The sequence below is a fragment of the Drosophila rhopaloa genome, unplaced genomic scaffold (genome assembly GCF_018152115.1).
Source record: "Drosophila rhopaloa isolate 14029-0021.01 unplaced genomic scaffold, ASM1815211v1 contig_3, whole genome shotgun sequence".
Lineage (NCBI taxonomy): Eukaryota > Metazoa > Arthropoda > Insecta > Diptera > Drosophilidae > Drosophila > Drosophila rhopaloa.
The window spans coordinates 17255239-17281178 of NW_025335123.1; the positions used below are offsets into that span (position 1 = coordinate 17255239).

A 25940-nucleotide genomic window follows, 5' to 3' on the forward strand; every position below is an offset into this window, starting at 1 on the left:
CAAGTGTGCCTTCGAGGAGATTCGATTTGGACAATGTTGCAAGTTACAAAATGTAGTTGGCTAAACATACACCGATAACAGTTTTTGCATAAATTAAATTGTAAATAAAAGGTGTTTGAACCTCCCTTCACTTCAATTAAAAATTTTATGGGTTTTCAACTGTTTTCATGGCATAAATTCATACAGCCTTAAAGCTTAACTGCGTCTCATGTTAACCGTTAATGAAATTTCAATAAAAATAGCATGAACATTGTTGGTTTCTCTTTTAGCATCTCAGTAATTTTCCTTAATTATTATTATTTGTTTAATTGCGCTCATTGTTGTTTGGCTCGAATACATACATCTACATTTTTCTCTTTCTTAACATTTTGCCCAGCTTTGTTTGCGTTTTGGCTTAGCTTGCGTTTGCTTTTCTGATTATTTTAATTTTCATTTCTCAGCTTTTTTCTTTGCTTTGTTTTAATGGCTTGCCCACATTGTTGTAATTAAAATACGTTTAACGGTGTTTTGCATTTCCCCTGCTTCAAAGGAAAAGCCTACGAACTTGCTGCATTTCTTCAAGAGTTTTTCCTTGGGAACAAACAACAAAGTTAGAAATTACCTCGTGCAGTGAAAACAATTTATGTTTTGTCTCGAGTATTTTATGTGCAGCGAAACAACTGAACTCCTATGATGTCGGGAGCAATTAAGTGTGCAGCCCCCTCCCAAAAATACATACATCTCTATAGTTTTATTCGTTGTTTATGCATATACCTGCATATATATATATACATCCATACATATATCTTTATGCTTGTGCCTGTTCGTTTGAGTTTTTTTTGTGTTCGCACAGAAGAAACCGTGCCAAAGCAAAAAAAAAAAAAAATAAAAGACCCAACAGCAACAGCAGCAATGAACATTGCAAGTACAGCAGCAACAATCAGTCGAAGTCAGCTGCTGTTGCTTCTCTCTCAATTAACTTTGCATGCATTTAATTGCTTGGACAACGAATTAAATTTGATATAAAGAAACCAAGTGCATTATATAAGTGTTATATATGCAAACCAAATTCATAGGCGCAGATGTAATAAGCCTTCTAGAATAGAAAGCTTAAAATGGCCAATTTTCTATAGAAAATCAGAGCACCGTAAAATATAGCAGTTAAATAGTGCATGCAAATTCTAAGAGTTCTGCACTATAAATATTTTCATCTTTCTAAAGATTTTTATGCCCAAAAGAAACTTAAAGTCATCTTCAATCATAAAGATATATTGAATATTATATTATTAATTATAAATATTAATGTCGTTTATTCATTTTCAGTCAATTTTCCAAGTTTCCCTTAAAGTTGAATTATTTCCCATTTCAAAAATTGCCAATTGCCTAAAGTTTCTAGAAATCTTTTCACTTCATGAAACTTCAGTCATTTCCTGCTCATTTAATTTGAAATATTTTGGGGACCAAGATAAGCCTCTTGGCAAACATTTTACTTTAATTTTGTCGCCACTTAATTTTGATTTATTTGCTCCTGTCATTCGGTGTTTTTGCCCGCCCACCCATTCGCCATTTTCCCAGTTTTCCCCTTGGTCTTTTTATTTGGGCCTGATTTGACATTTAAATGCTACAACGATTCGTCTGCTTTGAGTGTGTCTGCCTGTTTGTCTGCCTGCCTGCTAACTTGGCTTTCATTTCCGTGTGACCCAAATTTCGAGAGACGACAAATTGCCAAGAGAGATTTTCATTTGGCTTCTGTTTGGCGCCTCAATTGCCATTCACCCACGGCAATTAAATGCTTTTCAAGTTAACCTTTCGCCGACAGCCCACAATAATATTAATTATAGTTTTTGATGCGCTCAGCTTGAATGGGCTTTCAATTAAAGAGGCTTGACAATTAATTAATTGAGTCCCTGGTAGTTTTCGTGTGTGTAAATGTCCGTTGGTGTTACTGGCTTTCCCTTTTCGGCGAAAAAACTGAGGGTTAACTTGTCTATGACTTTAAAATAATTTATTTGGTGTGAACAATTACGGTGTTATTTAATAATAATTCTATTTAAAAGATGCATCGAAATAATGCCTTCAAAATTCTGATTAAAACTTAATGCCTTATAAACAAATTGATAAAGTGAATAAATATTAAAAAGGTTGCGAATTGTAAAGTATAGCCGATGCGTGGCCTATTCATCAGCCTTCATTCGCAACCGATTCATTATCAGGGTTTACGCCCAATTGAGTTTCGATAAACTTGGGAGGGTAAAAAAAACACCACCCCCCACTTTTTTTTACCTTCTGTAAACGTCGCCCTCTTTTCTCTCCTATTTTTTCCCCCCCGGTTTTTGAGTGCATCATGAATATACCGCCGTTGTTGTCGATGTTGTTTGTTAGCCTGTTTTGTTTGTTTTACCTTTTTATGGCCTGACGCCAGGAGTCAGCTTCCTCTGCGTTTTCTTCTTTATTTATGTTTGTTGTATTTTCTGTTTATTTTTTGTGTGTCGCCAAGTTCAAGCAATGAAATTCATAACATGGTGAAAATCTCCTTTGGCACCCCTCATTTTCTTTTAATGATATTTTGGCTGAAAATGAATGTCTTACACTTTTGGGCAGCTATTGTTTTTTGTTTTTATATACTTAATTATGAGGGAGAGGTGTTCTGTTGCCCCTCTAGTACAGACTTTCATGTTTAATGTGAAACTTAATGGGTTTTCTAATTCGTTTATACACCTTTCTGTTTATTTTTCCCCTCTGCACTGAGTTTTTGTTTGCTGTATCTTTTGATTGATTAATGAAGTTGTTTGTTTAAAGGGCTTTGGGTTACTGGCTTTCAATTGAGTTTTTCCTTTCAGCCAGTTTGTATTTATTTCTCCATTTATTTACCTTCTAGGGCAATCGCTTTTTTGGTCTCACTTTTGAGATCTTACTGATTTTATTCCAAGGTTGCGCCTGGACACGATCAAAGGGCTGCATTATAAGTCGAGTTTCGCCCATCAGCTCCACCTCCAACTTCACGTAAAGTTATCTCAAGGTGAAGTCCACTGAAAAGCCAACCGCATAAGGTAAAATACGTATAAAAATCCCCATTAAAGGGCATAAAACGCCAAGGTTGGCCTGTTGAGTTTTTCGGTTGTTGCTCGTTGTTTGCTGTTGTTGCTGCGAGTGCAATTGCAAATTAAAAATTGTTTTTCCATAATTATTTCCTCTTTTTTTGTGCTGCCCCAGTTGATTGGCTTGTGTACGAAAAAGGTTGTCCACGATTGTGTCAACTTGTCGCTCTCGCTTTTCGGACACTGAGGCAAACAAAAGATATATAAATAAATGTATACAAAAAAGTCAAAACGAGACCAGAAAAATGTTTCCCGGTTATGCAATTCCAATTGTCTGCAGGCCAAAATAAAACGGTTTTTGTTTCATCGCAGGCGATTTTTAATTGTCTGCTGTAATTGCTTTCGAAAACTTGTTTGGTCAGTCTTCAAAATATGCATTTCTTAGGCCCTGAAAAATATGAAAATATATCATTAAAAATATGTATTTATTTAGTATTTAAAGGGGCTTTCTTTTTGAGTATAATTTTTATTAATTTATAATATATTCATTAATTTAAAATCATATTCATATCCACATTTTATTAATTTGCCTGTGTAGATACAGTTCAAATTCTGATAACATTTGTTGTATTCAAACCTAAACGAATTTAATTTTAATCCATGAACTTGATTTTAAATATTAATTACTATTTGTCAATGTATTTCTTTTGATGTGGCAAAAAACAGAGATCTCCACCATTTGTGGGGGTGTACTGCAAAATGAATTAAAGGTACAAATCCTCGAGACAAACTCGATCAATTCCTTTGGGCCTGTTTCTGCCCCCACAAAGTGTCACTTGCCACAGGGATCTCCCAGCTATTTTCTATTTGCCATTTGCCTTTGGAGTGGAGTAGAGCTCCATGTGTCATTTTTATCGCTTCACTCCATGGTAAACCCCCAACTTTGCACCCTCCCCCCTTCGTGGATTCAGAGTGCCCAAAGTGGCGCTGCATAAAATTGCCAACTACACAATCGCAGTCTGGCTTGGTTTTTATGACTCAGAAGTGCTTTACGCTGTGATTGAGTAGACAGCCGACCGCAGAGGCGGCGGGCAAAGGGGGTTCCAACTGGGGATCAGGTCTATATATAAAGGCTGGCAGAATACGGAGGAGCCATGAAAATGTGGAAATCGAAATTGTGAAAGTTAAGTAAATGACGGCAACTTGTCGCTGGGTGTATATAAGTATAAGTACTCCTCGGTTCTTCGAATCACCACCCACCCATCGGGGGAATCGGATATATATGGTCGTGATTCAGTGGCAATCAAAGTGTAACCAATGAATATGCAATGTTTACTTTTTATCGGAGAAGAAAGGCAATAAAATCACAGTACAGAAAATATTATTACATTTTTATAATCTTAGTGCATTTGGGATTCTTCTTTATTTACAGTTTATTAATCATGTTTTGATTTATGGCTAGGGCTTTACAAACATGGTTCATGATTTGTTATTTTTATATAAGCTTAGTGTGATTACTTTTCTATAATGTTGTTTATATTTTCAATGATAATTTTTAGTGTTTTGTGGTTAGAATGATGCTTCACTCTACTCCATGGTTTATAAAGTACCTTTTGCCGACTTAAAGCCCCTTTTAAAATATTTATACCTTCGTATTGGGATATCTGATCAGGGAACCCTTGTATCTTCGGTTACCTCACAGTAATTTGCAGAAATTTGTTGTTGCCTTAACCGAGATATATGTGTGTGTATATCTGTGGGTATATAGTGCGGCCATGATAGCCACTTGCCACTTGGCCACTGGCCGCTCTGGGCTGCACTTAACTGGCTTACCTGGCCAAATTCCCAGTCATTTGGGTTCACTCCGAGCTCCTTTGCCCCCCGTTTTTTTCCCCTCCCCTTTTCACGGGGGGGCAGTTTGTGTTGGCCATTTCGGTTGCCGTTTTCGGTTGTTATGGCCACTTGCAACACACACACACACACACACACACACACATACACAGAAAGATACCGATGAACGAACAAGATCATCACGTAGAAAGGTAGACGAACAACTTGAAAAAAAGGCAACGAAACGAAAGAAAAATATCTGAAAAATTGATTAAAGTTCTTGCAACGCGCAAGCGGCATCAATTACCTGTTGCGGTTGGCTCTGAGGTTTGGCAACAGCAACGGCAGCAGCAACACAAACAGCAGCAGCAACATCAGCGGCGGCAGCAGCAGCAGCAGCACGAAACACAGCAGCAACATCAACCAAAAATCAGGTGAAGGAGATGAGGCTGCGGCTGCAGAAGATGAGGCACAACCGAGGCAAAGTTAAATATGATTACAGCGCTTGGCTTTTAGTTTCAAGCATTTTTCAATATATGCGATGATAAAAAAAAATTCGTTGTGGTTGCTTGTTACTGCTGTTGTTGTTGTTGTTGTTCTTGCTGGTTGGCATAATCAAGCTAAATTTGTTGTTGCCGCCGTTTCGTGAGTTGGCTTCGTGCCGCTTCACTACACGCCAAGAAAAAATCATAATCAGAAAGAGTTCATTTTGTGGAATTTAAGCATTTGGCTTCGGAGTTTGAGGGTAATGCCAATGAAGGGATTTTGGAGTGCTAAAACTGATTATTCACAATAATGAATGATATTATAAAAAAGCGTTTAAAACCTAAATTAAGTTTTGTTTAAACAAGTTTTGGTAATAATACGAATTAGTTAGTCACCAGGAAAAATGGAGAAATACAAGTAATATTTTTATTATAGCTTTTCTTTCTGTTTCAACTTATTTATTTAAAATGAAGTACTAAGTGATAGCAAATTAATCTTACTGTTAAAGTAATGTAATTATTGTCCTCATAGTCCCCTTAGTTTTATGAACAACTCGAACATCAAATATTAATCCACATAATCTGAAACCGAAAATCTTTCCCAGATCATTAAACTTTTCTGTGTAAGAGAGAATTTCCAGTTTTGAACTTGGGCATGGCTTTTCTTTGGCTCTCCCACCTTAATTTTTCTCCTGTCTCTGATTTTTTTTTTTATTTTTTTTTTTATTTTTTTTTTTATTGATGATATTACATTTTCAACTCATGTGTGAGCGCCCTTCTCTTTCCCACCCTCTAAGGCCGTCTCTTTCGCACTCTTTGGCTGCGAAGAAAGCGCTTAATTGCTTTTGAATGCTTTCCGTGAGTTGCATTTGCTGCCGCCAGCAAAACACAAAAAAAAAGAGTGAAGAAAAATAAAAGAAAAGACAGCTGGCGGTTGGGGACCGGCTTGTTTATGTAAAAAATGTAAAATCATTAAGGCAAGCACAGCAGCAACTTCTGGCCTCGTCTTCAACTTGGGTTCTTTGGCCATTCTTTGGCTCTGCGGCATTGTCTATGGGTCCGCAGTTTGACAAGCACTGCGGTTAAATGCCAAGCAATCCAAGCAACAACAAAGGGAATCTTTAAAGCTCGGCCCAGCCACTCGAGATGGAAACACTTGAGCGGCGGAGGCACCTCCTCCTTGAGTTCCTCCCCCTCAATTGTGTAGAAATGCCAGCTAGAAAATCGAAAATCCAACCGCAAAGTGGAAGACTGAAGAAAAACGACTGAAGAAGCCAAGGCAAGTCTTCTCTTTGTATATAAAATGGTCAAATAGTTTGCTTTTGAATAGCGTACCATAATAGAGAACTATTTTTTCATTTTTCTAAAATATTACAAAAAGAAAAGCTATGTTGTGCCAATCACAAGATGAGCTTGATGTTTTCTCTTTGATTACATAATAAATAACTCAAGAAAGTCTTGGTGCCAAGAATTTGATGAGTAATCAAACGGAAAATTAAAATTTTGCAGATTAAAAAGATTTGCTTTGGAAAAAATGTCTTTTATTATATATTGAAGTATTAAAATTAAAACAAATGCGCTCCCAAATTGCACTACTGACTTCAAACTGCAGAGTATGTGGCACTCTTTATTTTTAGATTTTTGTAGACCTTTTGTGCACGGAATATTATTTGGCTGCTGCTGATTTCAGGGCTGATTTTTATTTTTTTTTTTAAGAAAACAATAAAGGAAAATTCCCTTCACATTTTGCAACATTTTCAAAGCTGAAGTAGCTGGTTAGGCTCGGAAAAAAGGAGAAAAAGCAGAGCAGAGAGACGACCATTTGCTGCATCATTAATGGAGCCAGTCTGGAGGGGGCCCAATCCCCCTCACCCTTACCCTCACCCCCTTTGATCATTGGGTAAATATCAACAAGCGTCCGTCCATGTCTGCGACTAAAAGATTTTTTCAATTCCTGGAATTTAATCAAGGTGCATCTGCAAGTTGGGTAAAAAACGAGAAAAAAAGAAGACCGCTGGTGGCGGTCGTTGTTGTTGATGTTGTTGCTGCTGCTGCTGTTGTTGTGGTTGTTGTTGTTGTTCTGGCTATGTGGATGTGTCTGCCCAAATAGTTAAAGGGCAAAATAAATAAACGTCGTTGCCGTTGTCGTTGTCGGTCGACAAATGTGACGACAACGCCGACGAAGAAGAAACTCTTGCCTATAATGATGTGCCGATAATGAAAGAGCAAGTTAATGTTGCTATTGCTGTGTGAAATCATTTTGTAGATGCGCGTGATGCGATAATATTTCTCCACCCTTTTTGCTTTTCTTCTCCGCTCTTTTTTTTTTTAATTTTGTATTTCTACCTTCGTCTTTGGGCTAAAAAAAGTTATGTCTGCAAGTGACTCGTACTTTTGCTGCAATGACATTTAATTGTTGCAACACACAGCACATGCGAAAAAAAATACGGAAACGTTTCACACGCTCAGAAAATCAAATGGAAATGAAAACAAAAAAAAAAATAAGCAAAAACTGTATGTTTGGTGCTGTAGAAGCAGCTGCTTGGGAAGAAACTAATCAATTCGCTGGCACAAAAGAAAAATATAGAGTAGAAAGAGATCCGGAACGACAGCTGTTGCTCCTCTATTGTTTTGTATCCAATAGATGTGTAGTCAGCACGAAATGTATCTCATAATTTGTTAGGGGTTATCGCTTACCTGCTCAGAACTGCTCAATTGTTCTCAAAGGATGCGACATGGAAACCGGTTGGGTTCCCAGATTTATTTGTTCAAATTGTACACCTGCAGAGATACAGACACATGCATATATAGAGATTAAGATACATATATAGATGTATTTATATGTATGTTCTAACTGCAATTACCACAAAATAGTTGCTTAAATACCATCATCTATTATGCAGGGCCACCCAAAAGGAGATTAAAATTTCAGGGCATTTCAATTTATTGTTACAAAATAATTTAGCTGAAAATCATATTTGAATTTCTCGATTGCCATGGAAAAGGCAAACACTTGCCATGCGATTTTTGCGCATTGCCCTTATTAAACATTCATCGTTCATTCAGAGGCAGGGTACTATAAAAACAATGAATACAAATTAAAGACCATCATGCGCATTATGATGAGTGCATAATGTTGGCAGATTCATTCAGCAGATTACCACTGAATGGAAAGCGGCTTAATAACGATATGAATGGCGTAAAATTTAAATAGGGACAAACACAAAATAAATCAAGGAGATGATGAATAATATATTAAAGTTCAAGAGTTAAAAATCATTTGCGTATGTGACTGAATTATCAACTTAAGGTCACAAAACACATTTAAACTTCGGTTTTTAGATAAATAATTGTTTCATATATCCTTTAATTTCTCTTGTAGTTACTCACTTTAATTTCTATCCAGCTTTTTCCACTGCCAATGATTTGTTGGATATTCTTGTGCTCACTGCTAATTTACGAGGCTAATTTGCTGCCGCAACTTATTCATTGCACTGCACTTGACTGACTCAGTCTTCCCATTTATCCTCTTTTACCCCTTTTACCCTCCTTTGTTTGGTTGGCCATTTCCTGTCACGTCTCTGCCACATAAGACAGAGCAACAAAAAAGAGGCAACGGCAACAGCAACAGCAGCTTGAACTGGTCAAAGAATTTGCAAGGAAAGTTTTGTACGCTTGAAAGCAAAATAAAAGAGGAAAGTATGCCAATTGCCAGGGTCAGGACCCACAGAAGAAAAGGACAAGCGGTGGCCAAGGTTTCCCCACTATCTGTTTATCCCTGCAGCTGCATAAAGCGGAAAGTTAATCGAATTATGTGCAACAAAGTGGCGAAAGAAGATGCACGAACAAAGTAAACCTTCAGAACTAATCACCTAAGAGATTATCCTGTTCTGGCATCTATCAAGGGATATCTCATTTAGCCTTTCTTCTGATTTTGTTTACCTCTCAGTATAGCTATTAAGGTATTAGCCGATTCTAAATTCATTTAAAACTGCTACAGTTTGAAAATAATTAGGCATATGTAGATATTTAAATGGATACGGTGATTTCTTATATCAATTTAAATATTATTTTAAAAATAAAAGAATTCCATTTGTAACTCTTTATGAAATAAATCAATTTATTTTCATAAATAAAATTAATTTTAATGCAGTTGTAAAGACTCTTTTTATTGCCTAAAATGATCTTACAATTATAATATGTTCTATATTTTGATAAAAATAATTTTACTAGGTAGGTCTCCTTGCGTCACTGGATTTTCTTTTGACGGGAACTGCTTTCACTGGCTTATGCAATTATTGGCAGACGCACAAGTGGGTGGGGAATAATGAGGTGGAGGGGTAGTAAAAAAAAGGAGATGAACTGGGAGAAAGGGGGTTCAGGACAACTTGGCTTATTTTCCGGGAGATCATCGCAAATGGGTTGGCAACCCGTTAAAAAGTCAGCTTTCCCTGACCCTTTTTCGACGTCTGTCTCTTCGTTCGTCATCCTGCAGACACTCCTCTTAATTTCCCCCCAAACCCCTTATCCTTTATCCTTGACATCTTTTTGTCTCATTAACATTTGCGCCACGCAATCAACGGCAGTCGAGACTGGACAGCGTTTTTTCTACCGTTGTTGTGTCTGTTTTATTTTTTATTTATTTTTATTTTTTGCTGCATCTCCTTCATGACACTCTGCTTCTTCCCCCTTTTCCCCACTTTCTTCCTTTGGTTTCCTTTTCACCTCGGTTGGGTAATACTCAAAATGCACGGTGGTAAGAAAAATATGTTAAAACGACATATCATTTCATTGAAATTTCGAAATGTTATTTAATAAATATTTTATTACTAAAATAAATACTTTCAGCAAGCTGTAAGCTTTTATAAAAAAAACTTATTTACTTTGGACAAACAAAATATAACTTATATAATACTAATTCTTAGTATATTAAATAATCATATTATTTTGACTTCATTAACATTTTTTTTAACGATTAACTCAAATTTTATGTTAATAAAGTTTAATCATTAAAGGCCCAACATTGGTTTCATATTTATATGTAGGAATCATAATTTAAATTTTTATGTTTTTCATTATGTAGTAGTTGTGACACCTAAGTTAATTAAAATTTTTTATTAGCGCAGTTTTTCCTTCTGAAAAAATGACTTCTGGGTTAGCTTCACTTAAGTTCCTTATGCCCTTTGCTTTTTCCCTTAGCCCTTTTTCCTTTGCCCTTTTTCATGGCTAATGACAATCTTTTTATGATTATCTTCTGCTTTCTAGCTGTCAGCTTAACTTTTTTGTTTGATTCTAGACCGAATGGATTTGCAAACTGTTGCATTCTTCTGCACTTTAAATCGAAAACAAAATTGGGGATATTTTGCATTTCAAAAGGTTTATACTATTAAATATAATAAATTCCTATATTTCCTATTTACTTTTTAATACTTTAAATAAAAAATGTTGTATTGTACCTATAATTAAATATAGAAATTGAACTCACTAAGTGATTAATGCCACCCAGTTTTAAAACTGAGCAACTGATAAATATTTAAGATATAAGTTTTTTATAAACAAGTATGTTTTTGTTTTGATCCACTTCACCGTTTAATCGTGTAGGGTATTTTATTCTTTGATTTGTCACCACCCACATTTTGCTCTATTTTTTTTTATTCCCTGCTTTCTGCTGCAGTTTCAATTTGGTCTTTTGTTTTGTGCTGTGCTTTGTTTTTAATTATTTTTTTTTTCTTTACTGTTTGTCATGGTTGATGTTGCTGTTGCTCCTCGGTGTTGCTGCTGCTCTGCGATGTTGCTGCTGTTGTAGCATTTGTTTGACAAGCACCACGTACAACATGCTCGTTTGGCGAGGGTTCGGGGTATATGAGTTGGCTACAAAATTAAAAATGATATGAAATCAACAACGGCTGTCGGTGGAGCTGGGGAAATTGGCAAGCAGAAGATGCACTCGACCATGTTAACCAAGGGCCGAGAACCCGGGAAACAAGTCAGTGGAAAGGCAAAAAAGTCAACTTTATGACATGTACACACAAAGTCCGAGGCGGGAAATGGAAGTAAACAAATAGGAATGGAAACAATTAAGGGGATTGGGTATGACAAAACGAGATGAGGGGCTTCAAAAGAGATTTAAGTTTTGCAAAAAGTGAAACACAATTAGAATATCTAAGGATATATTGCAACAGGTTAAGACACAAACTATTTGATTGTTGCTTTTGTGCTTTGCTAATGTTAGTAGATTCACGTATTTTGTTTGTTTCCTTAAAATAATCGGCATTTAATTAAAACTTTTCCACTTAAATTCCAATTCAATTTGAATCATTGAACTTTTTAAAGGTTAAACATTTTTATTTTTTAACCTCTATCGTTTTTGCACTTTGTTGCACCTCCTGGTCAACCTCAATAAAGTTTGTTCCCCTCTTTTTATTAACCTTTTCACTTTTCGGAAGGATCGTGTCATAAATATATTTTTATGATTCCTTTTCTCATAGCTTTTTTCTGACGTTCGTTAGTTGATGTCCGACCCTCTGTAGAAAAGTCTGAAACTCCTTTGTCATTTATGCAGCCAGCAGTATTACAAAACTCTCGATGCAACGACCGCAGCAACCAAAAATGAAAAAAATAAAAGCTGGAAAACAACAGTGGGTGAATCATTCCACCTTTTTTTCTGTTCAATTTTTAACTTTCTATATATACTGTGGATTCTTCAACCATTTTCTTTGGCTGCTTTTTGTTACCTTTTTTGTTTTCATGACATTTATTATGACGTCAATGGGGGAAGCGTTTAATTGACAGCCACTATGGTTATTATTTGGCTCCTTTGGTTTCCTTCCTTTGCTGCCACTTCCGATACTCCTATTATTGTTTTAAACTTTCATTTCTAAATTTATTGAAATGTCTTAAACAGAAGTGCAATTTTATATGCAATTGACAGTTTTATTTGCTGTTCAATATGTGGAAAATGGCGTGGTTTCTGGCTGAAGTGTCAGTGTTGCAGTTTTCGTTGTTGACGTCTTGAAATTGCGCATAATGTTTCAGTATTATTTATATTGTTGTTTATATTTGATAGGAAATTTGTAGAAAAGAGTTATTTTTTTTTAAACTTATGTTGTTCTTGTGAAATTTTTGTTATATATTTATTTTTTTTGTACTGGTATTTCTAATGAACTTTTTGTAATGGTTAATTCTTGTCTTTTAATGGCTTGTGCTATATTAATTTATTGCTAAACAAATTTTAACAAAATTCCAAAAAATTTAGTTGTTTATTTCTGTTGATGACAGAGTTTTTGTTGGTTTCTGGTGTCCTAGTTCCTGTTACAGTATTTATTTCATCTTAAGTTGCTCAAGCTCCTCCTTCAGCTTCCGTTGTGGCTGCAACAATTGCATGGACTGATATTGCTCTTGTGACTGTAGTTGCAATTGCGGCTGACATATCCCATTACAGTTTCCGTTACTGGTTTTCGCTCAAAGGAGTTACAAACAGTACGACAGCTGCACATGCAAAAGAGTTGAGTAAAATGTGTGCAAATAGTAGGTTATCTTCCATACAAGTATAAGTATATATGATTTTTACTGGCAATAAATGCGACTGTTTGGCTAATATATATTCTCCATCTCTGTCTCTCTTGCAGCAACGCAAACTGGTGGAAAATTGTGGCAAACTTGTGTCTCCCCCAACTGTCATTGTCTTTGGCATTGGGCAACATTTTAATTGAAAAAGTTTTGCCAGCTCTCGCACACAGGAGAGATGACTGTGAAATTGGCCAAGCTGTTTGGGGGCGTAACCGGGGGCGTTGAGGTCCTGGACTCGGGCAATTCGCCACATCAGGAGCAACATCTGCAGCAGCAGCAGCAGCATCTGCAACAGCAACATCAGCAGCAGCAACCACTGGCTGCACCGCAGCAACATCTGCAACAACCACCGCCTCTGCCGCCACCGAATGCGAATATGAAGAGTCTAAAGTATTACGAGCACCTGCAGGCCACCTACGATTGCCAAGATCTGATGGACCACGATCAGGATGACTACGAGGACACCTGTATGCAGCGCAACCATCCGTACAACAATTCCCAGAGGCCGCTGTTGGGCGATAGACGGCCCCAACTGACGGTGATGAGTGTGGGCAAGAAGGGAAAGTCGGGCAGTGCCCAGCAGAATCATCCGCTGCCACCGCTTCCCCCCCTGCGGACCTACGTCTCACCCTACGTTCAGCAACAGAAGCGGGACAGTGCCAAGGGATTGCACGGATTCAACGATTTCGATGCCCTGTCACAGCAGTACAACCAGCACCTGCAGAGTCCCCACATTGGCTATCCCTATGGCAGTCCACCCTCGCCAACGGCGCAATCCAGTGATTTCTGTTTCGATCGGCAGACCGGATTGGTCATGCTACCCGGAACCGCTGGCCAGATCATCTCGAGCAGTTCGAGCAACTGCAGCAGCTCGCACACCACCTCCACCTCCTCGCCCACTAGGTATTACCCAGATCCTCCGGCCAGCAATGCTCAGTATTCCTCCCGATTCGAGGACGACTTCTGCATGCGTCGTCCTGTCCTCACGGAGAGCTCATCACCCACCGCCAACATCGCCGGAGGAGCAGGAGGAGGACCCTTCATCTTTGGCATTGCACCGGAGCAACAGGTCACGGATTACGGCAGCAATCCACTGCCACCAACGCCCCCTCAGCTGAAACAACAATCTGTGATTAGCCGAAGTCCTTTGGTGAGTTACCTGTTTCTTATTAAAATTAATTAAAGCCATTTGCATTTAATTGAATTTCATTTGGCTAAAATATGCAAGTGACTTCTATTGGATTTTGCTAGACTAAATTGTGTAAGGAAAATTAAGAAGTTATGGAAAAGTAAGGGGCAACGCAAAGCTTAGAAAGGTTTAATATTAATTCAACCCAATTACACTGGGATCATGGAATGTTATAACTTGAGGAACAAATATTAGAGAATTAATCTACAAACTTGTAGAGGTAAGTCGCATTGTAATAGGTGTTCAATGGGTCGATTTCTGTGTCCAGAAGTTAGAGTGTTGATCACCTTTTTGAACAGTCTTGTTTTATTAAGCGCTTGCTTCTTGATTTTTAAGTATATAGAGCTGCGAAGAAACTAGTCTTAGTGGTTTTTAAGTCAGTCATGGCAGAACCAACTAATAATAGAGTCTTCTCGAACAGAAGCAACAAATTTACCGACTGGACAGGTCTGTGAAAAAGCCTTGGCTGGAAAATACATGTTCTTTGTTGATTTTCGTGTATTTTTTCTCTGTGAAAAGTGGGTTGGGTGGATGGGTTGGGAAGTGTTATGAGAATTTCGAAGCATGCTAACCGTTTCGAAAGTGGGTAAGGGGAAACTTCAACAATCGATTGTTGTTCTCTTCTTCACATTTTATTTTTTTCTGCACTCTGTTTTGGCGGCTTAAGAGTTTACCGTTGCCGTTGTTGTTGCCGTGGGCGTGGGTGTTGCTGCTGTGTTGATATTGCTGTTGCGGCAGCAACACAAGCTGCTGCTGTTGTTGCTGCCGTTTGAATTGCAACTGCATTCAGCATTTCGCATCGGGACGTCTGTCTATTTTGATAATGGCCAAAGATGCTTCTCGCTCACCTGGCCGACTGAAAGATGGTCAGTGGGGGGTTAAGATGGATGGAGGGGGGAGAGAGGAGGGAGGTAGCGAGGTAGGGGGTTAAATAGACCTCGGAAAAACAATCCTCTCACCGCTGGTGGTGCTGCTGCAGCATCTTCACGAAGACAAAGCCCTTCAATGTCTGAGCCTGCGTCTGCTTGAGCTTTTCATTTGAACAGCCAGCAGCAGGAAATTCAGGACCTTTTCCTTCCATCACCATCACAGTCTTCCATTTTCCATTTTCCCCACCATTGCCAACATTTCCACCCGCCGCTGTGCATCTCTTTGCCCATTAAAGCCAAGCAAATTAAAATGTTGCAGAAATAAAATGTAAGAACCTTATCACGCCGCTCTCCATTTTCCCACGCACTCAGGACGAACGGAATGGGCGACTGGATTAAAGCACATTTCGTTAATTAATAATGAAATTAATTCATGAATAGCAAGTGCGAGCGAAAGTAAAGAAAAGAGCGCCCAAAAATAGCTCAATTAACGGATGAAATGGGATCGTAAAATAAATTAAGAAAAACTATAAGGTAAAGGAGGTTGCAGAAAATGGGAGTTACATATGTGCAGAGCAACGAAATGCATAAATAAAAAAGTTTTGACTTAATTAATTTTAGTGAAATAATAAAAATTATTATAAAATTAAAAAGTATAAGTATAAGTTAAAACTTTTAAAAATAATAAAAAAAAGAAAATAGCTGGAGGAAACTTTAAAACATGGAAATATAAAAATCCTTTGAAGAAACCGAGCTGGAAAATCGCATTGCCAGTAATGATACAAAATTGGCCTGGGCCCAGTTAAAAAAGCAAATTACGCTAATGAAATGTTTTAACCCTGATGTGGATGCACTTCACACCACACCAGCACTTTTTCATCGCTTTTTCACTCCTTTTCCCCCGTCGAGAACCGCAAAAGTCCCCAAATGTTCCGGCAAAGGAAGGGGCACCACAAAAGTAGAAACTGAAATGAAGGAAAAAGAAATTTTCGTAATTACACTTAAGTTGGTTTAATTGTCGGACAGATATTCCGCTTCTTTGGCTGCAACTTTTCCGTTTTTCCGCCGTTTGCAGAAATTAATTTTATGGGTATACTAATTATACAAATTTAATGGGATTTATTTGACTTTAAAAACATGCATGAATATATTATGGGCGAACTATAGCATTACAGCAATTTTTTGTTTATCAAAGGTAGATAAGGCTTTTAATTTTTTGGGGCAGTAAGCTCTTGGCACTTTGAAAATTTTTCCCAGGATCTAAATGAGGCAGAGGGAAACAGAATGAGGCGGAGAAAATGAACAGAGAAAGGGGCTGAGATTGGTAGATTAAGCTGAGTACATGTAGGAAACAGATACATGCAATCTCTGGGTTAATTACGCTACTTTCCCAGATTGCCAAAATGCGCAAATAAGCAGGAGGATTAGCATAAAACACAGAGAGAGGAAACGAGACAGGAAAAGACTAACCTGGCCAACAAGACAATAACAAACTAAAATGATTTTCATTTCTACCCAAGTGCTGAAACTGATTTATCACCTGATTTTAGGTCATCTTTAATGTCCCAGAATAACAAGACAATAAATACGGACTATAAATAGACCTCATCATGCTTATGTTTATATAGCTTTCTGAGTTAAAGTCGGCACTATATAACGATAGTAACGATTGTGATGTTTCTAAGGACACTATTGAGGTTTTTCGGTCAGCTACACTTAATATACTATATCTTCTATATATGGCACACAAGGTTGCGGTCTAAAAACGGCGCCAACAGCAGCAACATCGAGCAACTTTTGCTGTTGTTCTGTAACAACGAACCAAACCGAAAGCAAATCAAATTGAATTGCGAAAAATCGTCTTCGATTACACGGCCACAGACCATACCATATATGCATATATATTTATATATATATATCGCATAGAAATCACAAAGTCAGAGAAAGGGGAGTGGGACAATGAGAATCATTTTGTTTTGGCATTGCAAGCTCATTGAACATTTGATAAGTAGCGCAATATCGATTACACTGCTTAACAAAAGATAAATGAATCAGAGCCTTTATGAGTCATAATAAATCGGAAATAAATTGCAACACAGTTTTTTGGATGATAAACTTTATTTTCTCAAGACAACAACTTTTTATAGACTAGGTGCTAAAGAACAAATTTTAATGAGCGTGTAGCTTTTTAAATAAAAATACAAATCTTTTTTTAAATGCTATATACAATTTTCAAATTTTTGAAACATATTTTACTTTGCCTTTATCCTTTAATATTTAACATTTATTTATTTTACTAAAATAAGATCGTCTAATTGTAATGAATAAAATGATAAATCGTTTTACCTGTTGCTTAGTGTCCACTGTTGCTGATTTACCTGTTTTGTTCAGCTTGTTACGGTTACTGTTCTGATTGTTGTTGTTAAGTCTGTGTTTCTTATGGTATTTTTTGTCTTTGTTTTGGTATAACATTGCATTGAAAATTATGCCACTTAAGATCAATTTACCTTTCAGCTATAAAACAAAAGCAAAACAAAGCACTAGCTGAAAACAAAAATCGAAATAAAATTTGTTGTCTGCTGCAGCTGCAAATGTTGTTGGCTGTTGCAACTTAAATAATTGAAATCACTGTTGCTAATGCACTGAGCAAACAATTTGGCTCAAACGTGTACGATTTCAAGACGTTACCAATATTTATATATAATGTAGGCAATTTTTTGCTCTGACCTCGATTTGAAAATGGGTTTTTTTATATTTTATGTAGATTATATTGTTGATTAATATAATTCGAAAATAGGCAGTGTAAATAAAATGGGATAAGTATTTTTTAGGTCAATGTTCAGTAAAATAAACTGCAGTTTGCTTTTAAATACTACAATATTATTCCAATATCACTTATGTTTCTCAACTTATTTGTTCTGTGTAGAGTGGTTGTTAGTGGCATAGTTGTTGCCACATAGTTAAGTTGTTTTGGCTTTCGTCGTCGCACTGTCTGACAAAGTTAAAACTGCAAATCGGCGGTGTAGATGGGGGTGTTCTGGTCGGGAGGGGGGTACCACCCGGGGGGTACGGGCAATGTAAAATGCAACCTGGCGCGACCAACTGGCTGGCCAAAAGCCGAGGTGCTTTGACCAACCTAGCCGGTTTCAGCGACCATGAGACAACACACAAATGCAAACACTAACACACTCGGACATTTGGACATTTGGACATTCGGACACTGGGACTTTTGGACACTTGGACACCACTTAAGGCCGCATCTGGACCAGGTCCACAGCACCACCAGTACAACCCTCTTGTTGGCACCACCATTAAGCGCCTGTTGCATTATTTGATTAAAAAGTTTGGCCCAAACCCCGACGCCGAGTTTACTTGAGTTTTATGGCCCGCCTTCTTCAGTTGGAAAGTTGTGTGTCGGAGGTGTCTCGGAACTTGAGTTTCCGGATTGTTCCGATTCCGCTGGCTCCATTTGGGCAATCTTAATGCCATGCCGAGTTGTTCCCGGCAGTGGGTTTAATTAACTTGATGGTCTGGCATAAATGCAGATGCATCCTTCAATTCCCCCCTCTCTCGCCGCCCAGATCGCAGCAAATATGTATCTATATATTTATACATGAGTGTATATATATATATATCTCTCGGGCGCTGCGGCGAGACATCTGCCACACGAGTGGGTTGGCTGTGGCATTCAGTTGCCGGTTAAGTGCGAAATTGGGGTCGTCAGCTTCAGAGTTGCACGGCGAAAGAGATAGGGTGATTTGTATATGTGGATATTATAGTATGTCCCCAGGGTCTGAAACTCTGATCATAAGTCCAAACTACAGGACTAAAACAAATTATATAATTATATAAATTAAAAACAGAAACTTACAAATTTTTCCAAATGGTTTTTATTAAAATTTTTTTTTTTTCGAGTCAAAATAATTTTTATTTTTTTATATAATTAAGTATTTAAGTATATATAATAGCATGTATTATTAATTAAATAATATACGTATAGGTACTTGTTTATTTCTTATTTACAAAAATATTTTAAAAGGTTGTACGTCACTATTAAATATTTGATCCAAAAAAGATTCTGAAATTTTTTAGATGACTATTTTAATGGAAATATATATTTTTTTGAGCAATACAACTTACAAATACTAAAACGCTGGATTTTAATAAAAAGGTCCATGCAAACATGGATACATAGTTTTGATTTCCTCATCGCAAGTAAGTACTTACTATCGTTGCCAAAATGGTTTTCATTGAATTGTATTGCACTGATACTTGAGTTAGTCTGGTACTTAATTTATTTTAATTCGAGATGCTACTGCTGCGACCACGGGTGTACTTTTCGGCGGGGAGAGCGAGAAGGTGACAGCCCCACTACATGGCTGTCATCGCAGTCGTTGCATGTGTAATTTGCTGAATTTTTAATTATGACACAGAGCGCAGCACGAAACAGACAGACAGAGATACGGATCCAAATCCGAAAGGTAGAAACGCCGAGGGGGGGCGGGGAAGTTGGGGATGGGATGTGTGTTTGTGGATTGCAGGTTAATCTGGCGTGTTGCATGTTGCATTTGCCAGTTGGCAACTTATCTAACTGTCAAGCGGGGCTCTCAAAGACGCTTTAAGCCCCGTGTCGGTGCTGCTCCCAGATGCCAAATCAATGTTCCACGGCAGGTGGCATGGGTTAAGGGACAGGGGAGGGTTAAGGCTTACAGATATTGCCGGATTAGAGGCGATATGGTAGTCATTACTGCAGCAATCGGAATGGAGAAAGTTTTGTTGGCAATGCTTGGAATTCAAGTGCGGAATTATTATTGCAATATGTTGTAGTGCACTTTTGGAATACGTGAATGCAAAATAAGCTGGAGTTGAATAAAACTGAAAGGTATTTTTTTAGTGAAACTCTTTCAATGTATTTCCTTTTCAAAAATTTAAATAAAGCTACTACATATTCGGGAAATACGAAATCAAAAATTTAAATTCTATTTTAATCTTGAATATATATAAATGTGTTTTCATGCGTTTTCCATATTTTCTATTTTCTTTATTATTTGATATTTATATTCTTTTTTTTGACTATTTAAATTTGTATTTTTTTTTTTTTAGACAATTTCCCTTTGCCACTTTGTCATAGCTGTCTGTCTGCCATTGACAATTCAATGCGGTTGCCGCATGTGGCTTTTATTGTTTTGTATTAGTGTTGCAGTTGCAAATGCAGTTGCACTTGCGATTCGTGTTGCTGTTGTGTTCGGCGGGTTGAATGCATTTTGGCCATTGATTGAAATTGACCAATTCGCTGCGGTGGCGCTAATGCAACAACAGCAACCAAAGCCGCAGCCGACCAACTTTTTTATGGAAGTCGGGTGGCGGAGAGCTTTTACAATTTGTTGACAATGACAACAAAGAAAGTGACATCAATGTTGCTCTTGCCGCCGCTGTCAATGCAATTCAAATTGTCGCCTTTTGGGCCGATTTTTTCCGTTCACAGCCTGCAGCAGGCTAACTTTTTTTTTAAGCCGCCAAAAACAACAAGGAAAAGAGGTGAAACTGAACAGACGGCAAACAATAAACCGAAAAAACACAGCAGTACAATTACCATCGCCATCGCCAGAAAAGCTGCAACAAGTAAAAGGCGTCTGCTTGTAATATTTTCACTCGATTCCCGAGATCGTTTTTTGCAATTATTAATTGTGCCCGTCCGCAAAGCCAATTAACTTGGCCAAAGGCACCATTTCTTGTTTTCATTTTCACTGCATACTCTCGGGCAGCTGGGGAAAAATAAAATGAAAAGCGGGGCGACAGAGAATAAGATAAATGCGAAGAGGTTTACCTGCAGTAAAAGGGTCGAGTAGCGCGGCCACGTGGCGTATGAGTAATGCGGCTGCAGGAGTGGCAGAAAAACTAGCTTGCAAGTGATTTACATACACTCTTTCATAATTGAAATGTATCATGTTGTTTAAGTTACCTTTTCATTGAACGAAAATAATTATTTTTATAGCCTTTCAATACAAGGCCATCAATGTTTTATTTACAAATCCGTCGTAGCTTTTTAGCTGCCTGAGTTTCGACATTATTAGTAATGCTGTCAATATTGTTGGTTTTATGAAAAAATTAAATTTTTGTTATACAAAAACACCAGCACATTTAGTTTTTAATATGTAGTTTTTCTGCCAAAGTAAGGAATTTAATTATTTCCACTACATACATTTTCGCTTAGTAGTTCCACTTTACCGGTTACATCTGTATACGCGAATTTATATTTTATATTCTGATCATTTTTTTTGAACCTACAAAAGAATTTAATTATACCATTGGAATTCGTCTGCCTCTATTTTTTCATGTTCTTATTTCACTTCATAGAAAGGTTATTTGGAAATATTTATTTAAATGACTATGTTTCAGTTAAAGTATTTTATTACAACATTGATTTCTCTATATTAGTTATAATTATATAACAAATTGTAACCTGAATTTCGAGATGTTAAAATTGATATTAAATTATATTAACCAATTATAAAAATCAAGTTTTGAAGTGGTCAATACAAATTTTAAAGCCCAATAAAACACATGCATTTTTCAGATAATATTTGTAGGATGAAGTTATCAATTATTGCATATGGTTTTAGAAATTCCATTAAAATCAATTATATTTGCCAAACGTTTTTCCTCATTCAAAATTACCTTCATTATAAGCGACTGCAAATATTGCGTAATAATACTATTATCACTCCCCCTCCCAATTGTTCACCCTCTGACTTTTTAGCCAGAAGCTTTTGCCCAGAAATGGATACTAATTTCATGTCCATTTTGGCGTTGAACAATTTTGCTCTTTGGCATTGTTTCTCTGCTGTTTAGTTTCGGTTTTTGCGGTTGTGCTTTTAGTAGTAACCGCTGCCACGCCCCCCGCTCTCAATTCCCGCCCCTCGTTCCCTGTGTTTGGAGCAATAAGTGGCATGCCATTAAATAGACCGCAATTTTATTAGTTGCTGCTGCTGCATCAAAACAAAGGCAAAAACATGCAAAAAACAAAACGAGGTTACCAATAAACTTGCCAGGCAATAATAAACACACAGTGCGTTTGAAAAGAGTATAAGACCATAACGCTAGCAAATTAGAATTTTAAAATCACGAACAGCAGAAAATGTAGGTATTTCAATTTTAGTTTACGACGTAAATATTGCCAAATTCCGAAAAACCGACAAACAAATCCGTGAACTATTCCATAAATATCATGTGTCAAAAGGCTGTCGAAGTGGGCCACAATTTTTGAGTGTGCCAAAATGAAAAATGCAAAAATTCAGGCCACAAAAAAAAAAAACAAATACAATTTTGAATAATATCTAAGGCAAAATATTTTAAATGGGTGCCAACAACTCAATTTTTAGTATCAAATGTTAGTTCCACATTAAATAGAGAAGTTTTCACAAACCTTTTTGTTCAACCCCCTGTTTTCATTTCAACCCAAACGCACACACATTTATATTTATAAATTCAAATATTTTCATACCCAACCATAATCCATTAATAATAATTCCATCAATTTCAATTCAAATTTCTTGTGCCAGCTGTTTTTCCCTCTTCAATTCATACACACACAATTTCATAATATATTTTGCAAAAATTATTGTCGAATTTTTGCGTAACTTTTAGTCTCATGTGGGTAAGGAGTTTTTTTTTATACCCTTGCAGAGGGTATTATAATTTTGGTCAAAAGTGTGCAACGCAGTGAAGGAGACATCTCCGACCATATAAAGTATATATATTCTTGATCAGGATCACCTCCTGAGTTGATATAGCCATGTCCGTCTGTCCGTCTGCCCGTCTGTCTGTCCGTCTGTCCGTCTGTCTGTTTCTACGCAAACTAGTCTCTCAGTTTTAAAGCTATCGAATTGAAACTTTGCACACACCCTTCTTTCCTTTGCACGCAGTATATAAGTCGGAACGGCCGGGATCGGCCGACTATATCCTATAGCTGCCATATAACTGAACGATCGGAAATGCCATAACTTTGGTGTTTTTAAAGTTAGGAAGTTGGGATTTTCTATGGGTTTTACATTTGGCCAATCAATTTGACGTACCAAATTTTATAAGGATCGGCCGACTATATAGTATAGCTGCCATATAACTGAACGATCGGAAATGCCACAACTTTGGTGTTTGTAAAGTTAGGAAGTTGGGATTTTCTATGTGTTTTGTATTTGGCCAATCAATTTGACGTACCAAATTTTATAAGGATCGACCGACTATATCCTATAGCTGCCATATAACTGATTGATCGGAAATGCCATAACTTTGGTGTTTTTAAAGTTACGAAGTTGGGATTTTTTATGAGTATTAAGAATGCATCATATGAATAATTTTGGAAAATATAATTTACAGAGTATTCTGCAAGGGTATATCAACTTCGGCTCCGCCCGAAGTTAGCTTTCCTTTCTTGTTTTGGTGTAAAAAAGGGGGATTTAAGAAGTTAAGCAACTCCCCTGGCGATTGATTCAATTGCCCAAACAAGAATTAATGGAACTCTCAGTCCATTTCTTTCTAATCTTGCTCAGCTATCTCATTCTTTTAGTAAATTACCATTAATGCGGTGGCTGTCAACAGTTTGCTTACATTTTGAGAATTTTTTTTAAAAAAAAAAAAAAAAACAATAAAAATAACAATATATTTGGAATACTTCTCTTTTTTTTCTCTCGCATGTATAGTAAAACTTTGACCCATTTTTCAAGTTTTCTGCCCTCCACCCACCTGAAGTGAACTCGTCCTTGTATTTTAAGCATGATTTACATGCTGGCCAAAACAAAAACTTTTAATGGCCAAGAAAGGCAGGATGACAACATGAATGTTGGCCGAAAGGTTACAAGTTAGCCCATATATATTTGTCTTTATCCTCGCTTCAGTATATTTTTTGATTGGTTGTTTAAAGGCTATTGAATTTGTTTTCCTTTATTTAGTGGCCATGAATATTTACAAGTTAATCAAATTTAAAAATGCAGTTCAATGGTCATTTTATAATTCTAACTGTCAAATATTAATTATTGTAAAGCCGCTATTTTGAAAAGAGGTTTAAATAATCACTGAGCTTCTAGACATTTGTTACACTTTCATTACGTATTGTAACGTGTTTGTGAATATATTCCCTTTTGGCTGCTGATACTTTAAGTAATTTTATTGGTTACTTTTGGGTGGTTAACTTTGTGATGATGGAACTTTTTAAATAAAGCCAACAGTCGCTTCCCTTTTCCGGGAAAAAACACTCAACTTTCAGTTGGTTTCTAGAAGAAGATCTCTGTTCCCCAGTTTTGATTTATTTAATCGTTATTGTTGCTGCAATTGCCGCTCTCTGAAGTTATTTCTTGTCTCCGCAGGACTTTTCTTAAAACCCGCCCAACTATGTGTGCCAAGAGCAGCCGGGAAAAAAAGTTTTTCGGTTAAAAAATTTATTATTTACATTGCCAACCCGCAGAGAGGCAGCCAATATTTTTTCAACAATTATTGGACTCAACTTGAGGTCCCCGCGGGACATTGAAAGTCAAGGGTTAAGGCGACAAACTTTTAACGCACAAAAAATGTTGGTAGCATTTCGAAACGAAAATTATCAGTACATAAGTATTTTCAGCATAAAAGGGGCGATGGCCGAATGAAATTATTAAAAAGTTGCATATTTACGATGACCAAAAGACCAGGAGTAAAGTTTTTTGACATGGCCCCGGCCCTTAACGTTTTGAGGGCTTACTTAGTTTAAGACGCACATGGCAAAGTTTCCTTCTTTTGGCTGCGAGCAAAGTTGCTGTCAAGAGAAGCACAACTTGGCTTTGACTTTCGGGTTTGTGTACCAAAAAATGGCCAAAAAATTAAGGAATTATTTTTAGTCATCTTAAGGAGGAAGTTAAGTGAAAGAAGAGACCCTGAGACAGACGTTTTAATTTAATTGGAAAGTGGGGGGGCCTAAGTCCTACTTGCCATTTTTTTTTTATGTTGATTGAGAGCTGTGAATAATGTTCCGGAAAAGTTTGATCAAAGCCTCGAGGACAGGCGTTAAATTATGGCCATAAAGAAGAATGTATAGGAAAATTAGTGAAATAATGGCAGGACTAGCGAGTAGTAATTTGTTATTTAAAGGTTAATTGCCAGATTGACTGATTGTATAACAATTCTTTTCAATTTCGCTAAAAGGTCAAACCTTTTTGGCTTTAGTGCTATCGATTGTGTGTATTTTTATTTTGAGCTCTTTATTTTCCCCCAAAAAACCCACTCCAACTTTAAGTTTCACTTTCGTGTGCTTGTATGCGATATTATCGCCTAACAAGCGGAAAATGGCAACCGAAGGATGGAAAACTCTGAAGAGGAAAATGGCGAGCAAAAGGAGAGACCTTCTCGAGTTGACAACGACAAAACGCAGTGCAATTTAGATATTGATTTAGATAGCGTCTGGCAAATATGTTTTCCCAATTGAACGGGAACAATATTGAGAATACAGGAAGGCACCAACACACGTGCTTTCCCAGGCTTTTCCATTCGGCGATATGTTAACTTGCAATTGGCAATTGTACAATGATTGATAAGTAGCAATTTCGTGAAGTAAGTGCTCGCAAATTGGCAGCTTATATTAACCCATTAACAAAACAACGGAATGCAGCATTAAAGCTTTAAACACAAATTCATTTACTCCGCAAAAATGTAATCCATTTTTTAGATTACTTTATTGTGGTATAATTTATTGCGCTGCTTCAATAAATAAATAAAGTTAAATATAATGAAATTATAGAAAAAATATGTAGTGCCACTTTAAGAACATTTCAGATTCAGCGATTTGTTTAAGCGGAAAAACTTAACTGGGGTGTGTACATTCGTTGAAAAATTATAAAACAAAATATACATATAAATACAGAAACATCTCTGTTTGTGTACTTAACTATTTACTATACTATCTATTTCAAAGCTAAAATGTTTTATTCAAAGGGTTTCGTATTTTTCAATTAACAAA

The 25940-nt window shown here is 36.9% G+C and overlaps 1 protein-coding gene across 2 annotated transcripts in view; it reads left to right on the forward strand.

Annotated features, from left to right (window-relative positions):
- The window catches only part of LOC108051121, a 54469-nt gene that overhangs the window by 18790 nt on the left and 9739 nt on the right, over positions 1-25940 (forward strand). For both annotated transcript variants that reach the window (XM_017133099.2, XM_017133100.2), the window contains one exon: positions 12961-14051. In XM_017133099.2, coding sequence (XP_016988588.1) covers positions 13077-14051 — 975 coding nt within the window. In that variant the 5' untranslated portion in view covers positions 12961-13076. The remainder of the gene's footprint in view (positions 1-12960; positions 14052-25940) is intronic.